General features: G+C 43.0%; 1 protein-coding gene across 1 annotated transcript; it reads left to right on the forward strand.

The window, feature by feature from the left end:
• Positions 1-957: 957 nt before the first annotated feature.
• Positions 958-21,046, forward strand: crb1 (crumbs cell polarity complex component 1; the record flags this gene model as incomplete). Its single annotated transcript, XM_083969461.1, has 13 exons — positions 958-1,030; positions 4,216-4,452; positions 5,220-5,415; positions 5,529-5,668; positions 6,353-6,535; positions 8,804-9,757; positions 10,897-11,447; positions 11,771-11,936; positions 13,000-13,957; positions 14,651-14,695; positions 15,401-15,523; positions 16,756-16,882; positions 20,828-21,046. The coding sequence occupies 13 exons, from the start codon at positions 958-960 to the stop codon at positions 21,044-21,046; spliced, it is 3,972 nt and encodes a 1,323-aa protein (XP_083825587.1).
• Positions 21,047-23,499: the final 2,453 nt, after the last annotated feature.

Here is a 23,499-nt window from a genome sequence, read left to right on the forward strand (position 1 = left end):
AAACGCCTGGCTCGGGGCTCAACTTTATGTTTATGTGTTTCCTTTAGTGTGGATGCTGAAGGCATGCTGTTTTGTTTTGTTTTGTTTTGTTTTCCTTCATGAATCCCCCTAAATGTTTTTGCACTTTTATAGCCTACTGCACTTAATTTTTCACCTAGGTATTAGCTATTATCCTCATTGAGAGGATGTATTTTTCAATTGCTCAATACCTTGTTATTGTTATTCAAATCTTTATTATTATTATTCCGTATTCTGACTGTCGTTTTTTTTTTTTTTTTTTTTTTTTTTTGCCTCTTGTGCTTTTTCAACATCTCAAAGCCTGCAGCTTTTTCAGATTCAGATTCAGATTCAGATTCACTTTATTGATCCCGTTTACTTTACAAACTCCTGAATAGTAGCTAGGCTATAAATAGGAACGGGATCAAGATTAAGAATAAAATAAGATAAAATAGAATAAGCATAAATACAAAATATAATAATTTACTACATGTAGGCCTACTTTGCAAATGAACATGATTATTTTTCTATTTCATATTATTTCAGACTTTTCAGTTTTACTTTTCAGCTTTCAACATTGCTTCTTAGCATTGCCTGCATCTTCTTCAGGAAATGCTTTTTCTAGTTTTTTGTGTTTTTCCACTTTTTTTATGGCTTTTATATTTATACTGGTCGATCCTCTTTCTTTCTTTCTTTCTTTCTTTCTTTCTTTCTTTCTTTCAACCGCGAATATTCTGTTTCCCCATTTTTGTCCTGCACATTTGAACGCCTCACTGTGGTGTGTTTAGTTTACTGTGCGGCGGACGGAGGCTGTTGCTGATGGTGCTCCAGCAGGAGAAGTGCGCATTAAGTGGATCAGGAGTTGACAACAGATGCGTCGCCGCCGAGAACAGAAGCAGGGAGCTCTCCGTGCATGACAAAACGTCAACACAACGAGCAGGATGATTTCCTGGCACTATTATGGATTTAATCAGCTATAATTTTAATTTATTTGCCTGCACCATCCTCATCTCATCACTATTTGTGATAAATGGTAAGTTAAGGCTGCTTTAACCATGTGGGTCTGAGTTTTCATTTCCTGTTACTCTTTAATTTATCAAATTATAACCATGTGTTGTGCTTATATGTTGCACATAAAGCTGGAATAAAATATATTTTATAGGCTACCTCTTCTCATGAAATGATTGTGACAATGTGATTTATCCTTGATAGATAAAATCCTATATCTTCTCAAAACTAACTGGGACTCAATGTGTAGGCTAATCATTGCACCCGGTCAAAGGTAATTACTGATGTGTATAAAAAGTGAAAATAAGAATAAGTCTGAAAACAAAATAATTCCAGCTTTGTGGACAACGGTGTCCTTGTAAAACTGTCTTTTTTTTGTATTTGTTCAGCTTCAAACAAGACAGGTGTTGAATCATAACTCCAGGATCATGCATCTCTCAAGCTTAAGTACAATACTAATTCAAACTCTTTTCTTTCGTTTATTGCTTTCATATAAACATTTAAAATAATCAAAGCAGTGCACAAGTTACGGTATAGCCACTGTGTGTAAGGGGGTTGCATTTCAACCAGTCCATGCTTAGAATTTCAATTTCCAGGCTATGAGATGACATCATTGCCTATAGAGATCTTCATACACTGAAAAGCTGAAATGACTAAAAAGGGATCTAACCATGGGGAGGGGGGTGGGGGTACGGGTGTATTGACCCATAAGGGAATTGGGGGGAATCATGGGGGTTGAGTTGTGTGGATAAGTGACGGGACAAAAAGGGGACATCTCTCTGACATGCACAATAACAACAGCTTCTTATCACCACAGAAACAAACACGCAGACAGATGCAGCAGCGACATGCATCAGTTTAGAGAAGATGTCAGATGCCCCACGTGTGTGCTGTTTGAGGGCCTCCAGATAGGACCCAAACAAAGACCCTTAGAAGTCATTTGCATATGAAAAAGCCTTACATGCTGTGGGAGGGGATGTGTGGTTGGCTGGTTCTGGGTCTGAAATAAGCAACAGGCCTGGATCTGTGAACTTTGCCTCAGAGAAACACTGGGAGATCAGTGAATTTAGCAGAACGCCAGTTTACAAGATACACTACCTCAAATCATTCCCTGAATCATATTTGTGGACAGTCATCAGTTTCTTTTTCCATGGTAATAAGCTTTTATTTCTAACATATAGGCTACATGCCACACTGCTGCTGCAACATGTGGCTCTGCTCTGGTCGGAGGGTTAATGATTGATCCTTGTTGTAATGAGTGGTAATATACTGTAGGCATATGTTCAGGGCATTGCCACTGATACCCATGATCTCCATCACGCCCCTGGGGCATTTGGAGCATATACGTACCTCTGTCACGCTGGGTCCAAGTCTAGACGTATATAAGCTGCTCCTGGAGAACTGTGCCTGCTGTCTGTGAAATTGATTGACCTCCAACCAATGACAGATGATTGGTGCTGCCTGGGTTGGTGAAGATGGAAGAGCACCAAGTGTGATTGTGCTCTTCTCCGTGTCTTTATAGTCTGCACTCGGTCTGATTGGGCTCTTGAGGCATGATTACTGTGTGTGATTATTGCAGTAGCTACCTTTGTGGGCCCACAGCTTCATAATGACGTTAAATCTTTCTTGCACCCATCATGCAAAAACACACTTACACTCTCTCTCTCAAGTATTGGCATATCCACCCAATATCCATATATTACTTTCAAGGCGTTTAGAAATCTGGTGCAGGCTGATTATCATGTAACAGAAGCGACATTTGAAGCCTCCTTTTTGTGGCATCATGCCTCTGTGTCCCCTTATGCACATTCCAGGGATTACGTGGATCATTGCCTCTGAGCTGGTCCCATTTGTTCTGCTTGGGGTATGGCAGTTTTGAGATGCCTGGATGATAGCTATTTGTCTGTGATGTTTTCTTGCAAATAGGAGCTGTGGAGGGGGGGCAGGGGGACAGGTCTCAAGATGCTAGATTAGATTTTAAAAGAAAGAGGGAGAGAAAAAGACATCATCATCATCATCTAAAGATGATTGGTCCTCAGGTCAAAATGAATCTATATGTTACCTTTTACATTTTATCTGATGCACTTGTGTGTACATCTTTATGAAATCTCAATGTACAGCCACATAATCAGTGCTGGATTCAAGCAGATACAGAATTCATTCATGATATTGTCATACTGTGCTTTTACTTATTGGCCGTTTAATTGGGAAATACTGAATTTAGGAAGTTACTGTATGTATGGATGACAAAACTTTTTTTTCTTAAATTGCAGTTGTTTTTTGATATTAGAAAAAGTCAAAATTATAGATAGACATACCAAACCATATAGCCTGTCTTTAAAACCAAATGAATCAGCAAATGTATACAGATATTGATAAACAAATATTTACTCTTATAAGGGAAGTTTGACATTAAGGTGTCATTTTAAATTCTTTTTTCAAGTGTAGATCTCGTTGGCTGACTATTTATTACAATTTGTATTAACATCAAAGATATTGCACTATAATTATCTGCAAATATGTGATTAAATGAATGAGAAAGATGAAATTGAAATGACAAGAAACACTTAATTTATAGCAACAAATTGAAATGCATGTGAATTTTTATGAGCTTAAATACACAGTTCTGTAAATAATGTAAATGTGTGTTAGTCTTTCAATGGAAAACAACTCACATGATTAAGTCGAACACAGTTGGAGAATGATTCCTCTTCATCCTCGTTGAAGTGCTCATCCTGTGATTAGTATGGATATCATGTGCTGACTGAAGAGCAGAGCTCTAGCCATGTGGTCTGAACACCTGCTGATTAAAAACACACCGTAAAGTGTAAAGAAGCAAAAGCCTCTAATTGCTTTCTACTTACTTGAGTCTATTTCTATGGAAATAGATTGAGTGCTGAAGCAAAACAGTGGAATTGGTTACTATGGAAGCCAGGGATGATGCATTGAAAGGCCCTTAATTGAGAGCATGTCCTCTTGATGTATCTTTCATAAAATAATAATTTATCATTAGTCAGTTTTTCAGTATAATATAACCTGATGTTGCAAAGCACTGTAGAGTACATGCCTTTATATATTATATATATATACAGTAGCATATTACAGATATTTGGATTAAAAGGATTGCAAACTCTGATTTTGTGGTAAAAAAGGAAAAAAAAAAAGAATGATGTTCAACGATGTTAATATATAAATGTTATGTGTTCATAGGTGCATCTCCTGATAGGCTGCCACAAACTGTGGACCTGTGCTCTCCAAACCCGTGCCAAAACAGGGCCTTATGCAGAACCCACAGGGACGGCTACTCCTGCTTCTGTGTGCCGGGGTTCCAGGGGGCTCACTGTCAGGTCGATGTGAACGAGTGTATTTCACAGCCCTGCAGGAACGGAGCCACCTGTGTGGACAGAGTGGGCAGGTTCTCCTGTCTGTGTCCTCCCGGGTTTACTGGTGAGTGGGAAGAACCGTGCCTTGACTCCCAGGAGCATCTCAGGAGTGAGATGTTTCCGTCTGTAAAACAGCAGAAGGCTACGTCATACAAGATATTCACAAGTTCAGTGCTTTAGTAGCTCCTAAATGTAACTTACAAGAAAAAAAACTCTGTGTTTTAATGTTAAAAAGATGAGCCACCTCAAACCACTGTATTGATGAAACTGATGGGATTATTATGCAAGTAGCATGATGGTGCAGTGTCAGTCACAGCATGAAGATCTTGGGTTGCTTGCCTATCTGTATATGTGGCAGACATGTTGTATTGGTGAACCACTTCCCTGCTGTCAGCTGGCACTATGTAGGCTCAGAAGTGACCCTCAGAATAAGTGGGGAGAGTTAATGGATAGATGGACAATAATGTTTCTAAACTATTCCCATGTGTGATCTTTTATTTTAACATCTTTTATTTTTAGTAGGCCTACCAGTAGCCTACTCTCTAAATCTGCTTTAAACAGATTTAACTTGTTACCTCTAGCGACGCCCTTAGATAATGGATTGTAGCTGGATGAGAGTGCAGGTATACATTAGAGAAGATACTATTCGTATGTAGTGTACTTTTTGTCTGCCTTAGAGTGCAGAACATCTGCAGGTCCTTGTTGTGAGATAAAAGAGCAGTCAACACATGATCACAGCTAGTCCACATAAAAGCTGTTCTCATTTCTGCCCTCACTGTTCGTATCGTGCTGTCCTGCCCTCTGACATCTGTATCGCTTTGATGTCCACAGGGCTCGCTTGTGAGGTCCAGATTGATGAGTGTCAATCACAGCCATGTCTGAGTGGCGGCAGTTGCCGTGACTACCCCGGTGGCTTCACTTGCACCTGCCGGCCCGGTTTCCAAGGACACCGGTGCGAAATCAACATTGATGAGTGCCAACAGCAGCCATGCCAAAATGGGGCTCTGTGTAGAGACGGGGTGAATGAGTGAGTGGCCCAGCCCCCCCGTCGTTGAAAAGATGTAGCTTATTAACACAAATATACTGTAAATAATCAAATTTCATAATCATAATCATAATTCTGTTGTGTGATTGTGTCAGATACAGCTGTGACTGCTCTCACACAGCCTTCACAGGCAAACACTGCGAGACCCCTCTTCCTCCATGTCACTCTGAACCCTGCTTCAACAGCGCCATCTGCAAGGACATCCAGGGTAACTACACCTGTGAATGCTGGCCAGGTAAATGAAATTCATTGTTGTTACACAGTTAACAGGGGAGATAATGTACTTCTGAGTTACAAATGTATGTTTTTCTTTTATATGTATGCGGATATAAATATATATGTTTTTATTTGGAACGATATTCACATCTCACAGGATATCTCATATACTTTTAACTGTATACTGTAATCCTACAATAAGTCATCTTTATACCACCTAATGATAAATAAATAAAGGGGGGAAGAAATTTATTTGTCTTGTATATACATAAAACTATAATCTCAGTGAATAACACTGTCTTATTTTGAAATGATTTGATCTCCCTGTCATTACATTTCACTTGTCCCTCTAAATCTAACAAGCACTAGACTTCATGCAAGATTATTTTCTCTGCAAGGGTAAGGATATCAAGTGTTAGATTTTTTATTTTGACTGTGTGATTTTGAAATGATGAGAGATTAATTTCCAAAGAGAGAATAAGACAAAGCAAAGGCAGGCATATACTTCTAACACATGCGTTCAAATTTGTACACAATTTGCAGTATCATGTTGTGAAACTGTGCGTTTACAGTTCTCTATAAGCATGTGAACACACCGATGATGACTCTAAACACAGTGGACATTCTCACTCTAACACATAGTCTATAGGACATCATATGCTGTCAGTCATGTACATTATTCCCTTCTGCTTGCTCATTTCAGGGTTCGAGGGCCATCAGTGTGAGATAGACATCAGTGAGTGCAGCAGCAGTCCCTGCAGGCACGGAGGCCGCTGCATTGAGAGGTCATGGCAGGCCCTGTATGGCAGTGAGCCGCTGCTTCCTGCGTACTATGACCCACAGCATGCTGCAGGCTACATCTGCAGCTGTCCTCTGGGAACAACAGGTAATTCATTCAGAATAACCAAACTGAATTAATTATACACGGGTCTCTAACGATGGTTATACAGGAGCAGATAGTTTCCACCTTATTCCACAGTGTGTAGAGACTTAATATTGTTCACTCTGACATAGCTGCAAAAATCACAGATCAGTGAGATGAGAAGTTTCTGCCTGGAGCAACTGCAGCGTGAGAGGGTGAATCTAAATTTGGGAACGTTTTGCTTCTTCTATTTTGTAAAAATGGATGCTAAACATTACATGCACACACAGTCAGTTCCAGCTTTTGATGAGGTGAGAGCTGAGTTCATCCAAACAGTAAACCACCTCATCTCTATCTCGCCACGCAGAAAGGTATGATGTATTAGGTGTGATCTACAGACTTTTTGTTAGTGGTTTTCACCATGTTCAAAATGAAAACAAAATCATTTTTAATTTAAATTTAATGTTTTGGTTAATGTACAGATAATCCATTAGGGGTATAATTTGTAACCTCAAAAAACTGAATAACTCTATGGCAGCGTGAACTCCCAGGACAACTTCACCATCAGCATTGCTGTGACAGAAAATAGCTGAAAGAGACAGCTGTAAATTCTGCTGCTGACTATATACTGTACAGTAACTGTGGTGAACTGACCTCTGTCACATTTGACAGGTTCATTATTTTGGCGCCCCCGGGTGGTGGCAAAGAGCAAATTATAAATTGCAGAATTATTCTCAAGGATGGTCTTTAACAGCTTCTATGAGCCAAACCCCAAACTGTAAGAAAACCATGAAAGATTTAAGGACACAAATGTAGGTAGTACCTTGTATTTGAGCCTCACTGTGAGTCTGTTTTGTTGTTGTTGTTTTTATCTTGGCCCTGTTATTGTTGTGTAATCATGCCATTGTGATAAGACTGTGGGACAAACAATTGCAAATTAGTACGTCTAAGCTTAGGTCTAAAGAAATATGGTCTACAGATAATTTACTTTGTATACAAGTGATTATATTCATGTATTCACAGTGCATCAGTGCCTATAGAGAAACCTGTTGTGTTACACAAACATGTTACATCAAATTATACAATACAGTCACAGAAGCAGAAAATTCCAGTTTCCCCTGCTTACACAAGACTTGATCTAGCGATGTAGGTAAGACTGTGAGCCTTCGCCTGCTGAGAGTTGTGTTCTAAAAATTGATTCCCTGCCAGTTGCAGTGGCACTGAGTCACTAAGGTGGCCAAATAGCATTAGTTTAATCCCCAGGATCTGGCTTTGCTGGTCTCCTGACTGGAGCTATTCAGCGCCGGCGTGGTTGTAGGGAAGTTGACAAGGAGCGGACCTCCACTGGCATGGCCTGTACACACACAGACTAATATGGTGCAGTTAGACCAGTTCGGGGCTGTTCTGGGGGAAAAAGTGACGGCATGATGTGGACACCTGCACCATGGATTTGGGGAATTTTGTTGCTCGGAACAGGTACAGTAACATAAGACCATGCTCTTGTCCGTCTAGATATGTAGTGTTGGTAATACGTAACATTCCTGCTGCTCTTTATCCTCACATACTACCAATGTAAAACAGATAAATGACTTAATAGTTGACATTCAGTGTTTTTGTACACTGTGATGTACGATACAACTTGTAGCTGTTGCTTTGAAGGACAAACTGCCCACTCAGTGTTTTTATTTATGATTTTAAAACTGATTAGATAGCATCAACACAAACAAACAGAAAAACAGTGTTAGGGAAACTATATATGATGGTAACTTAAAGTCTCTACTCCTGTTATGTAATACCAACTACAGCTGAACTACAGTGAACTGAAGTGAACTGTAATAGTTGGGTTGCGTCAGGTATCGTGACGACACGCATGTCAGGATTGAACATGGTAATTTAAACTATTTCAAAGGCCTGCAAAAGTAAAAAAAAAAAACAAAAAAAAAACAGGATCCATTGTACACATAAGTAGCAGGCGTTTACAAAATATGGAACAAAATGGGGGAAAAAAAATCTTGGTACTGTACATGTCAGTGTCTACACTAGCAATCATCCAACTTACCCAAGTGCATCAGTATGTATCCATGTTATTAATGGTAAACGAATTAGGACGGAAAGAGACAGAGAACTGACAGTTATAACCTGTTTAGTGAGCAAAATGACCATAATTGACCAATAACACATCATTTACTTCAGATTTACTTCACAGCTTCAGTTTCATAGTTGAGGTAGATTTGTGTCTTCCCTTGTTAAAAAGACAAAATAGCTGATGTTATTATTTTCTTGTGTTGACAGGTTCCCTCTGTCAGGAGGTGATAGACCAGTGTGATCCCAGTCCCTGCCAGAACGGGGGCAGGTGTGAGAGCCATGTTGGAGGCTACGTTTGCCACTGCCTCCAACAGAGTCATGATGGCGCTCTTTATGGAGGTGTGAACTGTGATGCGAGGCTGGTGGGCTGTGAGGGACATGAATGCCAGAACCAAGGCTCCTGCTCTCCCTTCTTGCTGGATGGGACTCACGGCTACACCTGCTCCTGCTCAGCCGGGTACACCGGACCCCTCTGCAAGACCCCCACCACGTTCTCCTTCGAACGGAAAGGCTACCTGCTGCTTCAGAGTCCCCTAGTGGACGCCGAGGTCTCTTGCAACATCACCCTCAGCTTTAAGACTGTTCTGCCCGGAGCGGTGTTGTTCCAGAGGAACAACAGGGGCCTGCTGCTGAGCCTGGAGCTGGAGGGGGGCCAGCTCCGTCTCACACTCCGGAAGGAGGCAGAAGCAGAGACTCCTATCCAGTTTCTGGAGCTCCCGCACGCTGTCACAGATGGACAGTGGCATTCTGTAGAGGCTGTGCTTGGAAACATGGTGCTCAGTCTGAAACTCTTGGATGAGGCTGGGAGCTGTGGGAGCCAGCCGTGCCACATGGTGGCCCCGCTCCAAAGCACCTTGGACGAGCTGGTGGCGTATCCTCAGAACACTTTTATTGGAGGAGTGCTTCAGGACTCAAATGGGCCCAGCGAGGCCTCCCCACTTCCAGCATTTATTGGCTGCATGCGGGATGTGTTTGTGGACTGGCAGCTCGTCGTCCCTGAGGAATGGCTGAGCGACTCTGCCGTTAATGTGTCCCCTGGCTGCAGCTACAGGGACCGCTGCCTGGATGTGCCTTGCCAAAACAGAGGACAGTGTGTCAACCTGTGGCAGACCTACCAGTGCTGGTGTCCAAGGCCTTATGAGGGGCACGACTGTGAGGAGGGTATGTCCACAGCTGTGAAACAACAGACTATATTATAGGTGGAGATATACAGGAAAGTCAAATAGCAACAATTTAAAAATTGGTTGCAGATTTTGGTTTCTAAATCTATTAGTTCTGCCAAAAAGAAGTTTATTGCACAAACACAAATGGAAAGGTCACTCTCATCAAATTTCTTAATCTTCATTTGCTGATTTGTAACAGGATATAAGGGAGCAGAAATTAGGCCAATCAAAAGCCACAGCAAAGGACAGAGGCAGAGATCCTCTTATCTTACTGGATTAAGGATGTAAGGGTTTCTATTTTGGAAGTACACTGGGAAACATTACAGGAAGCTGCATGGCGTTCAGTCAGCTAGTGGTAACCTCTGATCAATACATCGGACAGTGAGTGATACATACGTTGAATGAAAAGTGTTCAAGTTGTGCCCTACTGAGGATATCTAGAGCTTCTTAACTCTATCAAAGCAGATGACTGATCACCAGTACAGTGATGTGATCTTTGCATTCACCAAACCAAAATTGACACAAATGCACATCCTTTCTATTCATACATAAATAGAAATTCCAACTTTTATGTAGCTTTTATATGACCTATCATTTTCTGCGTGACCTCTGTGTGTTCTCAGTGGCGTGTCTGCCTTATCATCAAGTGGCCAAAACACATTAGAAAGTGCTGACAGAGGACAGAGATCAAACGGCACATGAGGGCTGGTGGCTGCTTGAATGCTCTCTGTCTGTTCTCTGTGACTTGTACTCAGGACTTTAATGGAAACAGCTCATCTGTCTTTTCTCCAGATAGTTTCTGCAAACACCTAAATGTATCATAATGCTCTTATAAATGTAAATATTTGAATTTTTATCCTCAGTGCAGATGAGAAAAAAATCTCAAATGCAGCAAAAGAATCTGTATCAACTAAAAAAATGGATAGATTATATTGAAATACAAGGAGTGTGAGCTCTTTTTGTGCTTGGTTGACTTTTCATCTTGGTATTTTCACTTCAAAGGACTGCAAATAAATTGTATTATTAAACTTGTTAAACTTCCTCAGCACATGTTGGTCAAGATGAAAAGTTCAAGATGTTGAACACCCAGTCAACTCATATTTCTCATTTTAATCACCTGTTTTCCTCTTTTTGCAGAGCATGTGACTGCACGCTTTGGGAATGAGGACTCTCACAGTTACGCTGCGTTCACAGTCACCGATGACCTGGGCCCCGACTTCTCCATCTCCCTCTTCCTGCGTACACGGAGGCGCAATGGACTCCTCCTGGTGCTCGGCAACAGCAGCAGCCAGTACCTGCACATGTGGCTGGAGGACGGCAGGGTCACGGTTCAGTTGAACAACTTTGAGAGTCTGAGGGCAGAGAGCGCGGTCAACGACGGGGAGGTCCACTTTGTGAGCGTGGAGGTGGCGGGGGATCGCATGGCGCTGTACGTAGCTGCTCAGAAACAGGGAGATGTGGAGATCAGGACGGTCGATGTCCGAGAAGGTGATACCGTGTATGTGGGAGGTCTGTTGGAGAGCAAGGCCACTGCAGTGTTTGGAGGATATTTTAAAGGTTGCATCCAGGACCTGAGGATCAATGACACTAGACTGCAGTTCTTTGGGTTGGACGCCTCAGTGAGAACTTACCCTCTGCAGCTCATGGAGAACGTGACCAGTGGGTGCTCAGGGGACAACGCCTGCAGTGTGAGTATCACACGTTTACAATGTGTCGGTGTTGTTTTGTTAGTTATTTGTTAACCTTTTATTTTGAGACTTAAGCTGCGTTTGCACCACTCTTTAATTTTAATTTTGCTGGAAAATTGGATTTTATGTGATGGGGAGGTGGGGTCTTGGGGGATTGTGTCTTTCTTGGAGCCATCTTCTAGTGACACTCCCAAATGGTGAAGGTATTGCAACTTCAGTGTTTGCCTCATTTTTCAGCCTCTGAAGCTGCTGCTCTGTAAATCAGGCAGAGGCCGTGAAACATCAAGTGTAAGTAACCAACTGCATCAATTTGTCATCCTCAGAGAAACCCTTGTCTCAATGGGGGGATGTGTTACTCCAAGTGGGACGACTTCACCTGCACCTGCCCCCCCAGCACAGCAGGGCGGCACTGTGAAGATGTGAGGTGGTGCGAGCTGTCGCCGTGCCCCGCAGACTCAGAGTGCAAGATGCTGATCCAGGGATATGAATGTAAGTGAATCCAGTCAGATACATCAGAGGGAGTTTCAAATCCACGTCAGGTCACAAGACATTATGGTTACAGTTTTTGGGCAGGATTGCTGATATCTATATATCTATTTTTTATTTGACCTATGTTCATAGTGGTTTCTTATAATAATTAGATAAACAACATCTGTAGCTACTGTACAAGGAGCCTGTATGTATTAGTCATTGTTCTGGCATCCAGCCATTGACTTAAACTAGATAAATGATCTATCTATCTACCTTCTACCAGCTGATAGTATAATTACTGTTGGATTGTGTTACATAGACTAAGGTTAAAGGGTTATTGAAGTTGTTCATATCATATTAGTTGCTGCAAAATAGTAATGAAAATGATACAGTAAGTATTAGTTAGTCATACATGATCATATCGTCACATGTAACATTAACCAATAGAAGTAATGGAATAAACATATGGGGTACAGTATGCTTAAGCCGTATACATTTTGTCAGTGCATCCCGACAGTTCATTCTTTAAAGATACACTTCATGTCCACGTTCTCAGACTCTTTTTTTTATGTTAGGATAAAATCTCTTAAACCCAAACAAAGAGTCAGTTATACCTCTTCTATAAATATATTTGAGCTTGTTTGTGGAATTGGTTGTTACAGAGTTAATTGGTCACCATGTACAGCACACCTGACGATAAACCAGCCTCACTCTGCCCTCTCAGTTGACTGAATGTGCTCCATAAAGCAGGATTGGCCTGAGGCCAGCTTATCCTTTTTTTGCTGGGATTAGTGATGATTTACTGTGTCACCCCGTCTGTCCTGTAAGCCACCCCACGTTCAGCGATTAACTCACCGCAGAGCAAATACCTGCTCCTAACAGGAATTTACCATAAATGACCTTATGTAGTTGCTAAAAGGATTTCAGTGTTATCAAACCAGGAAATGCTGTGCTGTAATGATCTCTGTTGTTTGTCAGTGTTTAAATTAGAAGGGTTAATACCCTTGTTGTTGCATAGCGGCAGATAATCAGGGCAGAGAAACCAGCTTTGCAAATGTGTAAACAAACAATGATCTTCCAGGCTACTCCAATGCAACCTTCCTGAACGAAACCACCGTTCTGTCCTACCGGGGAAACGGACACATATCCCGCAACCTCACCAACCTGTCCCTGAACCTGCGCACACGGAGGCGAAATGCAGCGATCCTACATGCAGAAAGAGGCTCTGCATTCATCACACTCTCTGTCCAGGACAGCTTCCTCTTCATGGAGCTTCAGGGCAGCAGAGAGGAGGAGGAGGAGGAGGGGGAGGGGGAGGGGGAGGGGGGAGAGGAGGCCGTGCCTCCTGTCAGCCTGAGCAGCCGCAGGAGCGTCAGCGATGGAGAGTGGCACAGTGTCCATGTGTTCATGGCAGCGCCGTGGGCACAAACCTCCCGCTGGACGCTGGTTGTGGATGAAGAGATCGAGGAAGCTCGCACTTCCAGGGCCCAGGGAGGCAACTTGGACTTCCTCAGGGAGGAGGTGGACATCTTCTTGGGCGGCCTGGCCCCTGACGCCGGCTGGCCCCTGACCGGATGCCTGAGCACGGTAGAGCTGGGTGGCATCGCCCTGCCGTACTTCAGCCCCTCCGACGTGAACCTGCCGCGTCTGCAGGAGGAGCAGTTCGTCCGGACGTCGCTGGAGCCTCCTCTCCCCGGCTGCAGCGGGGCGCCCGTGTGCGAGCCCAACCCCTGCCTGAACGGAGGCGAGTGCCAGGACCACTTCAACACCTACAACTGCAGCTGCGCCGAGGGCTGGGCCGGGAGGCGCTGCGACTTCTTCACCAACACCTGCGCTTCCGGCCCCTGCGTCCACGGCAACTGCAGCGTGAACGGGATGACCTACGAGTGCGCCTGTGACTTTGGCTACGCGGGTGTGGACTGCGAGGAGGAGGTGGACATGTGTGAGACCCACCTGTGTGCCCATGGAGGCACCTGCCTGCACGGGCCGGACAGGTACGCCTGCCTCTGCGCTGAGAACTACACCGGACCGCTCTGCAAGTAAGTGCAAGTGTTTTCTGGATCTAGTAGAAAACAGGAGAATAGAATAGAAATAAACAACAGACTCAGACCAGCAGCAGAGGAGGAAACAATCCCAATATGAATATTTAAAGCTTTGCAGATGACTTTGCCCTTCTAAGAACACTTTTCAGAGCTTAGTTAGTTAACAAACACAAAATACACAAATAAATGCTCCAAAATTGCACAGACAAGGGATCGGAGCACAACACAAAGACACTCCTTCGCCGTAAATGTCTCAGCATCTCTGCCTCTGTTCAGCATTTCAACCACACCTGCAGTGAGCGTCTCAGAAGCTGCATTTCTATTCTAGTGTCAGCCAGAAAGGGCCTCAGTCTGCTGCGGTGTCTCACTACACAAGGCTCTCTGGTTCAGCACCAGTTTTCTTCCCCCACCCCTGTCATCTACGGTTTGCCTCGGAGAACCAGCAGGGGAACGCCTCCAACCATTTATCCTGTAAACACGCAGGCTCTTGCATTTTTGCATCTCCTGCACAAGGAAAAAAACCCTTTGCAAGTGTCTCGCTAAGCAAGCCACGAGACAAGCTTCTCCTCGTCTCCCTTCACTGGGAACATCGAGGCTGTAAAGTTTTCATCAAAATGACTTTCTTTTTGTTTGTCTCTCTTGTTTGTGTGTGTCTTTCTACCTCCCATCTTGCCATCTGTTTCTCTCCAGTGAACGCATTGAAGAAATTCCGTGGTACATTGTTGTCAGAAAAGTGTAAGTTGCTTCTTTTTTCTCTCTCTCTCCCTCTATTTCTCTGGTGTTCGCGATTTGTTTCCTGTTAGATATTAGTCTCTCAAATGTCATGTTCTGTGACTCCTCTTTCGTCTTTTTTTTTTTTTTTTTTTGTTCGACAACATGCGACAAAATGCCAAGCAAAGCTAATATTAACGTCGCCTGTGACATTGTGTTTGTTTTGGATGGAGATAACCGCTGTGTCAGATGAGTGACAGCTCAGTTCAAAATGATTGAAACATCACCCACCAAAAATGTGCACTTTTCAAAATGAAAAAGCTCCTCTTGTTTTCTTTTTTTGTAATTGTTGAGGGATGAAATTCAAATTACTACCAGATGCTGAACATTTTGGAACAGAGCTGCTGTGCTTCAGGCAAATACAAGGTTACAGAGGCCAAAGAGAAATGGTTGGCTTTTTCATTCCTGTACATGTGATTTGACATCCTGCTAGTGAATAGTTTCATGAGGTCTTTAATCTTATTATCCTGGTCACCTCCTAAACCTCTTTGTCTCCCCTGTGGAGAGCAGCGGGAGGCCGTACAATACGGTTCCTGTCTGCCTGATTCCCCTGCTTCCCCAAAGACGTCAAACTCCAGGGAACTCAACAATACTGAGTGTGCAGCCTCTAATGAAAACACAAGTGACACACGCATTCACCCGCTTATATGTCTGATTGTCCTTCACCAGACAGCCCAAGCTGCCCGTTTCTCTGTGTGGCGATGAAACCAGAAACTACACCTGCTTCAACGGAGGCAACTGCACTGACCGAGAGCTGTCCTGTGACTGTCCCCCCGGCTTCGTCGGACACCGGTAGGAGAGAGAAATAATATGTGATGATTATTGTTAAATGAAAACATACAAGTAAATGAAATGGATCCAGCAGGGACTGAGATATGAGGAGAAAATGCACTGTCATCCTGTGATTTGTCAGTGGAGCACAGGGTTAGCACGGGTTAGCTGTCATGCAGGTGGACAATGTGGACAATATAACCTGAAGAAGTACATATAGAGCTTTATCAGACAGTAAATAATGATAAATCAGCGCATAAGGAGCATTTTACTGTTGTAACAGGTTGAAGCGGAGCTGGTTTTAACCACTTTATAAACTGTTTGAGACTTTTACTCTTGTGAAAGTAACTGCTAACCATCACTTAAGGCCTCAAATGGTTATTTAAACGGGAGCGTGCCTATGTTCCCTCAGCCCTATGTTCCCTCAGCCCTATGTTCCCTCTGGACTCTCTCTACCTATCTGGACTCTGTCTATCTGGCCTGTCTAGCCTCTACCTGGTCTTTTTACTAAACTTAACCAACTCCTTTCTTCATTGCCTAAACCCAACCAATGGTGGGACCAAAGGGCTGTGGGAATAGGGCCTAATTTTCAGTGACAACAAAAGTTAGAAATGAGGGAACATAGGGCTGAGGGAACATAGGGCCTAATTTTCAGTGACGACAAAAGTTAGAAATGAGGGAACATAGGGCTGAGGGAACATAGGGCTGTGGGAACATAGGGATGACCCCATTTAAACCAAACCATCTGAGGCATTTAGAGGGCAAATCTCGCATTGGTTTAACAGCTTAAGAATGTGACAAAGGGCCCAAAGTCGACAGTATTCACAGATTAAAGATGCCTGGAATCACAAGTTTAATCTTTAAAATTACACTATATATAAATATATATATATTTTTACCTTATTAGATTGAATGTAAAATGTCAATCTGAAGGTAGTTATGATATGGTAAAAGTAGTAAAAAGTGCATCTGACATGTAGTAGAGACGTAGTAGCATAAGGAGAAAATACTCAAGTGGTAGTGCAGTACTGACACAACCTCCTGTGCTGTATAAGTTTGTTATGTCTGATTTAACTATAGTAAGACTGGATGTGAACATATGGCTTTTATGAAGGGCGATACGTTCTCCCAACAGAACCGTCTCTCTGACAGCTCCCTCAGATCAAAGCCTCCAAACCCGAGCCATAAAACCATCTGCTATATATGTATGTGCTCAACGTGTCTCTGACCGAGCTGCGACTCTGTGTCCGTAGGTGCGAGCAGGAGGTGGACGAGTGCAAGTCCAACCCCTGTCTGAACGGAGGCTACTGCCGCAACCTCATCAACAAGTTTATCTGCGTGTGCGACATGAGCTACGCCGGAGACCTCTGCCAGACGGACGTAAGCGACATTTACTTTTACGTGGCCGTGCTGCTGTGGCAGAACCTCTTCCAGCTGCTTTCCTACCTCATCCTCAGGCTGGACGACGAGCCAGAGGTGGACTGGGGAGGAAATGACTGAATGTGTGTGTATGTGTGTGTGTGTGTGTGTGGGACTGTTTTGACACTATGGGTGCAGAGAGGCATTTGTAGAGGTGATTCACTGTTGGAAGAGCCCTGTAGTTTTGTGTCCAGCACACAGCACAGCACATGTTAGGGGGTTTTGCTCTATAGTTGACGTGCAGTTAATGTTACCACAGAGCTGTTTCTGTGCCTTACAATGACACTTTGGTAATTAATAGCACCTTATTCAAAGTAGTTATTTTTATTTATCCATTTCATTTAATAATTAAAGTAGCTGTGGACCACACAGGCAGTCATCTTCTTGTAAAACCACCACATGCAAAACAGTTTAGGGCTGTAACAAAAGACCAATTTAATTATGAGTCATTCTATAAAATGTGAAAAATGGCCATCACATGTTCTCTGTTTTATCCAAACAAGAATCCAAATAACTAAATATTGACAAATTAATTGATCAGATATTTGTGTCAGTTGCAAAGCTGCAGGGTGCCTCCTCTGGTCTGAAGGGAAGGATGGTCTATGTTAGGTAAAGCGAGGAACATTATAAAACCTGTGTTATTTATAATGTTTCTCATTGAGGATATCCTGTCAGTCTCGTCTGAACTGGGTTTTTTGGGAGCTCCGTGCCGATGAACGTGTGAACTATCAAAAACAGTCACAGAAGCACCTACGGGGGCTCGGAGACGACAAGATGTCTCTTTGTTCTCGATGTGCATTCAGAGCACTGTGGTGTCTGACTGACTGACTGACTGACTGACTGACTGACTGAGTGCTGTGCGTTGTTTTGTTTTGTACCAAAGAAGAAGTTTCTGTCTCTTAAACCTTCCTGTGTGAGGCGAAGATATTTTAAGCCTGAATTCTCTGCGGCTCTGCTCGAACGGCGCCCATCAACATTTACCGTGCTGTTGTGGTCAACATCTCATGACGCTCTGAATCATTGCACTTGTCTGTTCCTCATGGTAGACCTGCATGTGTGTTTTTTTTTTTTTTTTTTTTGTCTGTCTCCTCAGTGTTGTTGTGTTGCCGAACGATCCACGTATGATACATGTAATCTATCTTTGTCTTTTCCTCCATCATATTCTGTCCTCATGTCCTGTCTCTGTTTAAATCCTGTGTCTGTCTCTGTTGTTGTCAAATAAAAACAAAATCTTTCTTATCAGCCTTGATTTGTTGTCTGTCCTCTTTTCATCTCTTTGAACTAACGCTTCTCTTCCATAACAAAATATATTTGTTTCATTCCCATTTTCCTCCTATTTTCTCGTCGGTGCAGATTTGATGTGAAGCTTCTCTCACCGATCCTGTCATCGAAATCTTAACCATCTATCACTTTGTGTCAAGAAGTGGATCTGCTGACGGCCTTAGGCTACCGTGACACCAGCACACACCTAATCTCTCTTAACAAGATGTAGCGTGAGTGTATCCCAGAATAGCCCAAGTTCATAGCTCAAGTTGCTACACATCCATGCAAGTTTATCAGAAGTAAACGCACGGTTTTGTCAAATATCAGTGTTTCTTTATTGAACTAGTGAAGCGAAGGTAGAGAACAGGACCTGAACTGAAGCCTTGAAACGAGAAGACATTTTTGCACCAGGTGAAGGCTGTAGAGTCTGACTCCTTCCTCCATTACTGACAATTGAGATTTAAGGACCACGGTGAAAAATGATCACATCAAGAAAAACCATTTAAAGATGATGATTAGGATTATTTAAAGATGTGCATTCCTTAAGTCTCGCCCTCATCACGGTGGCTGAATGATATGAAATACCTGCAGCCAGGCTTCAGAGGTTTTTATTTAACTATGTGTGCAACATTCAGGTATCCACAGACTTGTTTTGACCCAATGGTAAATATGTTATAGCACTTCTATCTCGTGCACCTGCTGTCTCGCTGCCATCTCGTCTTTGTGCACATAATGTGTGTGTGTGTGTGTGTGTGTGCGTGTGTGTGTCCTTTGCAGGCACAGCTAGCCCTAATGGAAAGGAAAGAGGGGGAGGAAATGGGAAGCCATTTTTCAGCGCTGGCACTGATGTGGCCATCCTTTGAGAATGAGAGAAAGAGAGAAAGAGTGAGAGAGAGAGAGAGAGAGAGAGAGAGAGAAAGAGAGAGAGAGAGAGAGAGAGAAAGAGAGAGAGAAAGAGAGAGGGAAATGTGCTTCGCCAGCAAAAACAGCAGCATGATGCTGCTGAAGTGCAGTTTCAGCAGAGAACTGGTGACATTCACAGAAGTTCGGTCTGCTTCACAGAAACGTATGAGGGCAGCTTATCTGGCAGACACACACACACACATAGACACACATATACACACACACACAGAACAGGTTGATAGTGCTGACAGCAAGGAAGCATACCTGCCATCCCTGTGTGTGTGTGTGTGTGTGTGTGTGTAGCTGCTGTGTTGTGGCTTCAGGGTGGCCTTGCCATGTACCTTAGAGACTGGTTAGTTAGACATCTCCGTGTCTGTGTGTGTGTGGCAGGCAGTGACTGATGGCGGGTCCTGGCTGCAGGCTGCTCCGGCTCGCTTGTGTCACACTCGCTCTGACAGCCAACTGCGCCGCGGTGACAGGTAAGCACTTTCCAGGAGTCAACAAAGAACCTGTAGAGAAGGAAAAAGAAAGCGTAATGTCTACAGCGCCGAGCGTGAGCGCATGAGTTTATTTTTTGCCTGGGGATACGGATTGGTTGTATTTTTATTAGAATAATGTTTCCGCGTTGATTGCTCAGTGTAAAGTTTGCTGACTTCTTAGATTTCTCTCCAGAGCCTTGTGTAACCTGACAAGCTCAGTGAAAAGCTTCAGTTATGGAGATACTAGTGTCAGCCAGAATTATAAGTGCTGTGGAACGATACTTACAGCTGTTGTGCTGTTGGTAACCTTGTACCAGCCACTCGCAGTGTCACCACCATCACACCTCCCACCACCACGACTGGTGTAAGTTTCATCTGCTGCTCCGTCTTCCTTGCTTCTTCTGGTTTTTAATGAATATTAACAATCACTCACCTGCTGCACTGGAGGCTTTGATTGGTCTCGATTCACTGGGTTTGACTGGTGAGGTCAGGAATCTGTGTTTGCATGCGGGGCGCTTGTGTTTCCGCTCGGTGGTGAGGCTGTTTGTGTGTTTTTTGGTGTGTGAAGATCAAAGGGCCCCAAGGCTGTGAGTTAAAAATGAATCTTAGCAGGTTTCACAAGTCATTACAACGCCCTCAGACGCTTCATGTAAAACAGCTTTTCTTCCTGCTTGAAAAGAAGCATGTGTGTGTGTGTGTGTATGAGCTATTTTTGGTGTGAGTGTTTTGTTTTGTTGTTTTTTCGGTGGTGTTATGTGCTGATGGGATCATCAGGCAGCATCTTGCCTATATATATGTGTGTGTGTGTGTGTGTTTGTGTGTGTGTGTGATCCTCCACAGATAGAGCGTGCTCCAGACAGCTCTCGGGTGGCTGCCGTGCTGGCGCCGTGTCTGGTTGGCTTGGCGATAGTGGTGATGGTGGGGCTGGCGCTGGCCGTAGCCAAACTGCGCGAGAGGCGGCAGACGGAGGGAGGTTTCAGTCCTCGGCAACTCGAGGCTCCTGGTGGTCGCAGCCCACCTGCCGAGCTGGGAAACACATCCATCAGCACTTTGGCAGCACGCGTGGAGCGCCTGGTGTAGTGTAAAGCATTCAGGAGAGGAAGAAGTGTGTGTAAGAAGAAGAGTGTGTGACTGAGAGAGAGAAGAAAAAAAAAATGTGTGAGAGAGACAGAAATAAACAGTGCACCCTGTCTGTGCGAAAACCTTTACACCAAAATGTTCTTGTAAAAGCGTCTGTTTCTCTTTCCCACCTCCCTTGCAGCTCACCTCGGAGGGCCTGACCTCTGACCTCTTGCTGTCCATCAGCCTGGTGTCCGTGGTGCTGCTGCTGGTTCTCATCCTGACCTCCGTCGGGCTGGTCGTGGCGATGAACCGCCGCGCCACCCACGGCACCTACAGCCCCAGCCGGCAGGAGAAGGAGGGGTCGCGGGTGGAGATGTGGAGCATCACCCAGCCGCCGCCGATGGAGAGACTGATATGAGTCACAGGAGGAGACTGTGTTTACATGCAGGTTCATTCTCTCATTATTGGAGTCGTTTAGAGGCTGAAAACCAAAAACACACCTGATATCAGACGTATGATGATGACTCTCTGGATCCTGCATATTCACATGGTCTTCACCTCACCGTGCCGCCATCTTAAACTGACTGTTCCCGCCTAAAGATCTCACGCTGGATCAGCCCGCCAACACAATCAGCCTTTATTGTCACTATACAGAAATACAGCGAAATTACAGCAATCAACCTGTCCGTACATATACAGCATACAATACATACAATAAGACAGACATGACAGGATGACTGGGCGATAAGAGGGGGGAGGAAAAGGGGAGAAACAAGTGTAAATGTGTAAATACGCGACCTGGCGATGTTTTGCACCTGCAGCTTCACCACCCGGCAGTACATCCATCTAAATGCAAAGATTTGTGCTCATCAGGTATCGAGACTGTCGCCTCTTCGTTTATATTTATAAAACTGATGGACCAGTCAGCACACACACACAAACACAGTCAAACATACACTCACATGGAAAAATTTGTCAAAACATTCCTTATTTAAATTCAATCCGTGTGTATTTATTATAGGAAAATTAATTGTCTCCTCTTCTTGTTCGTGTCTATACACTGAGTGTTGCTGCCTCTACTGATTTAATTTGTGTCCTCTTATAGTCAGCTCTCAGGATCAGTGGTACCACAGTAGTTGACTGGCTGGCTTATTTATTGTTAGATACCAGAACTGTCTGTGATTAAGCTGTTATTTCCACTGTATATACTTTACTGATTATTGTATTCATAATTTTTAAACTGTGAATTTAATTTTGTACCTTTTAATTGTTGGCACTGCACAAAAACCAATCTGTTGAATAATTAAAGTGAATGTATTTGTGTTAATTTATTCAATGTCTACAAAGTGTTATAGCTTATGTTTGCTTTTCACAATAAACCAAAACACTGATAATAAACACAATATTAGTCAAGGACTTACTGTTGTGCACTGTTACCTCCCATCAAGTCTCCAGTCCTTCCAATCAGATCGCTTCGTTGGAAGTTCTCCATTTGGCCTGGTTTTGGTTTTGTGAACTGTAAATACACACACAAAAAACCCACATGGACTATTTTGTTAATACAACACATTTTTGTTGTTATGCTGATACAGAATTTTAGTTCTGGTCAAAAACGAGTCCAGGGATGCATAAGAATGAAACAGTATAATTTATTTTCAGTTCACAGTGCATACATTACGTGCAGTTGTACCAAGTTACTCATCAATAGCACATTATATTGACCTCAGTTGTTTTAAGACAGTTGTTTCCTCTGCAGTGAAAACATGCAAGTGTGCACAGAATCAGAAAATCAGCAAATGGCATACAAAAGAGTTCATCATTACGATACCCAAACAAGAGACTGAAAATGAAAACTAAAACGTTGCTGACGTAACATTCAGTGTATTTGTCCCTATACTGAAAATATCTTTTTGTTAACACGTGGTTCCAGGGAAGTGATGTTAATATTTTTGTAAAGTTGAAGGCTGCTACATAATCTTTCTCCCTCCTTTCATTACAACAATGTCAGGAGTCGTGTACTTTCTATATATTTTCCAATAGCTTAGCTGTCACAAGCCTGCAGATGTTGAAATGCAAATCTGCTGACAATCACCTCTTTGTCGTAATACGACGTTAGTGTAAACGGGACCAGAGTTGTGGTTAAAATTTACAGTAGCCGGTTCACTAAAGAAATAGAAATACTTTTTTTCCTACATAAAACGCAAGGCAGATGACATTTAACTGTACAATACCCAATGCAAGGCAGAACGATGTTCATGTCCATCATTTTTGATCCAATGGAATTGCTAAATACTGAACTAATAATTAATACCAAAAGAAGAAAAAAAAAGAAAAACACAACTAAACAAAACAAAATCATAGCATACAACACATACAGGTACACACATGCAGATACAACAGTCAGCATTGTATCATGTACAAGCAAGCATCAGTCTCTGCTCACTGAAAGGTGTCAGATGCTCCTGAACGTGAATGGCTACATGGGACGTTGCGTTAAAATTCTCTCTTCTATTTAATTTCTCCAAAAATAAAATCTAAAACATTCAAATATTAGGTGTCATTTTTTGTTTTTTTACAACATACAACACCGATCATATATTATCCATGTAAAATATACTCAAGCCAGAAAAAATACACATCTATTCAGTTGAAAATAATCTTTCATCAATATGAAATCAACTAGAGAAACTCCTCTGAGGAATGTTTTTAAATACAGTTAACTCAGAATGAGTGTTAAAGGTGTTTTAAAAAAGAGAGAGCGCAAAAAGAAGAAGAAGAAAAAAAAAAGCACAAACTATACAAGTAATCACCTAACAGTACAGTCAAAGAAAGTACCTAATTTACAAAAGAGACAAAATAACCCAGAGAGAT

The sequence above is a fragment of the Trachurus trachurus genome, assembly GCF_905171665.1.
Source record: "Trachurus trachurus genome assembly, chromosome: 4".
Classification (NCBI taxonomy): Eukaryota; Metazoa; Chordata; class Actinopteri; order Carangiformes; family Carangidae; genus Trachurus; species Trachurus trachurus.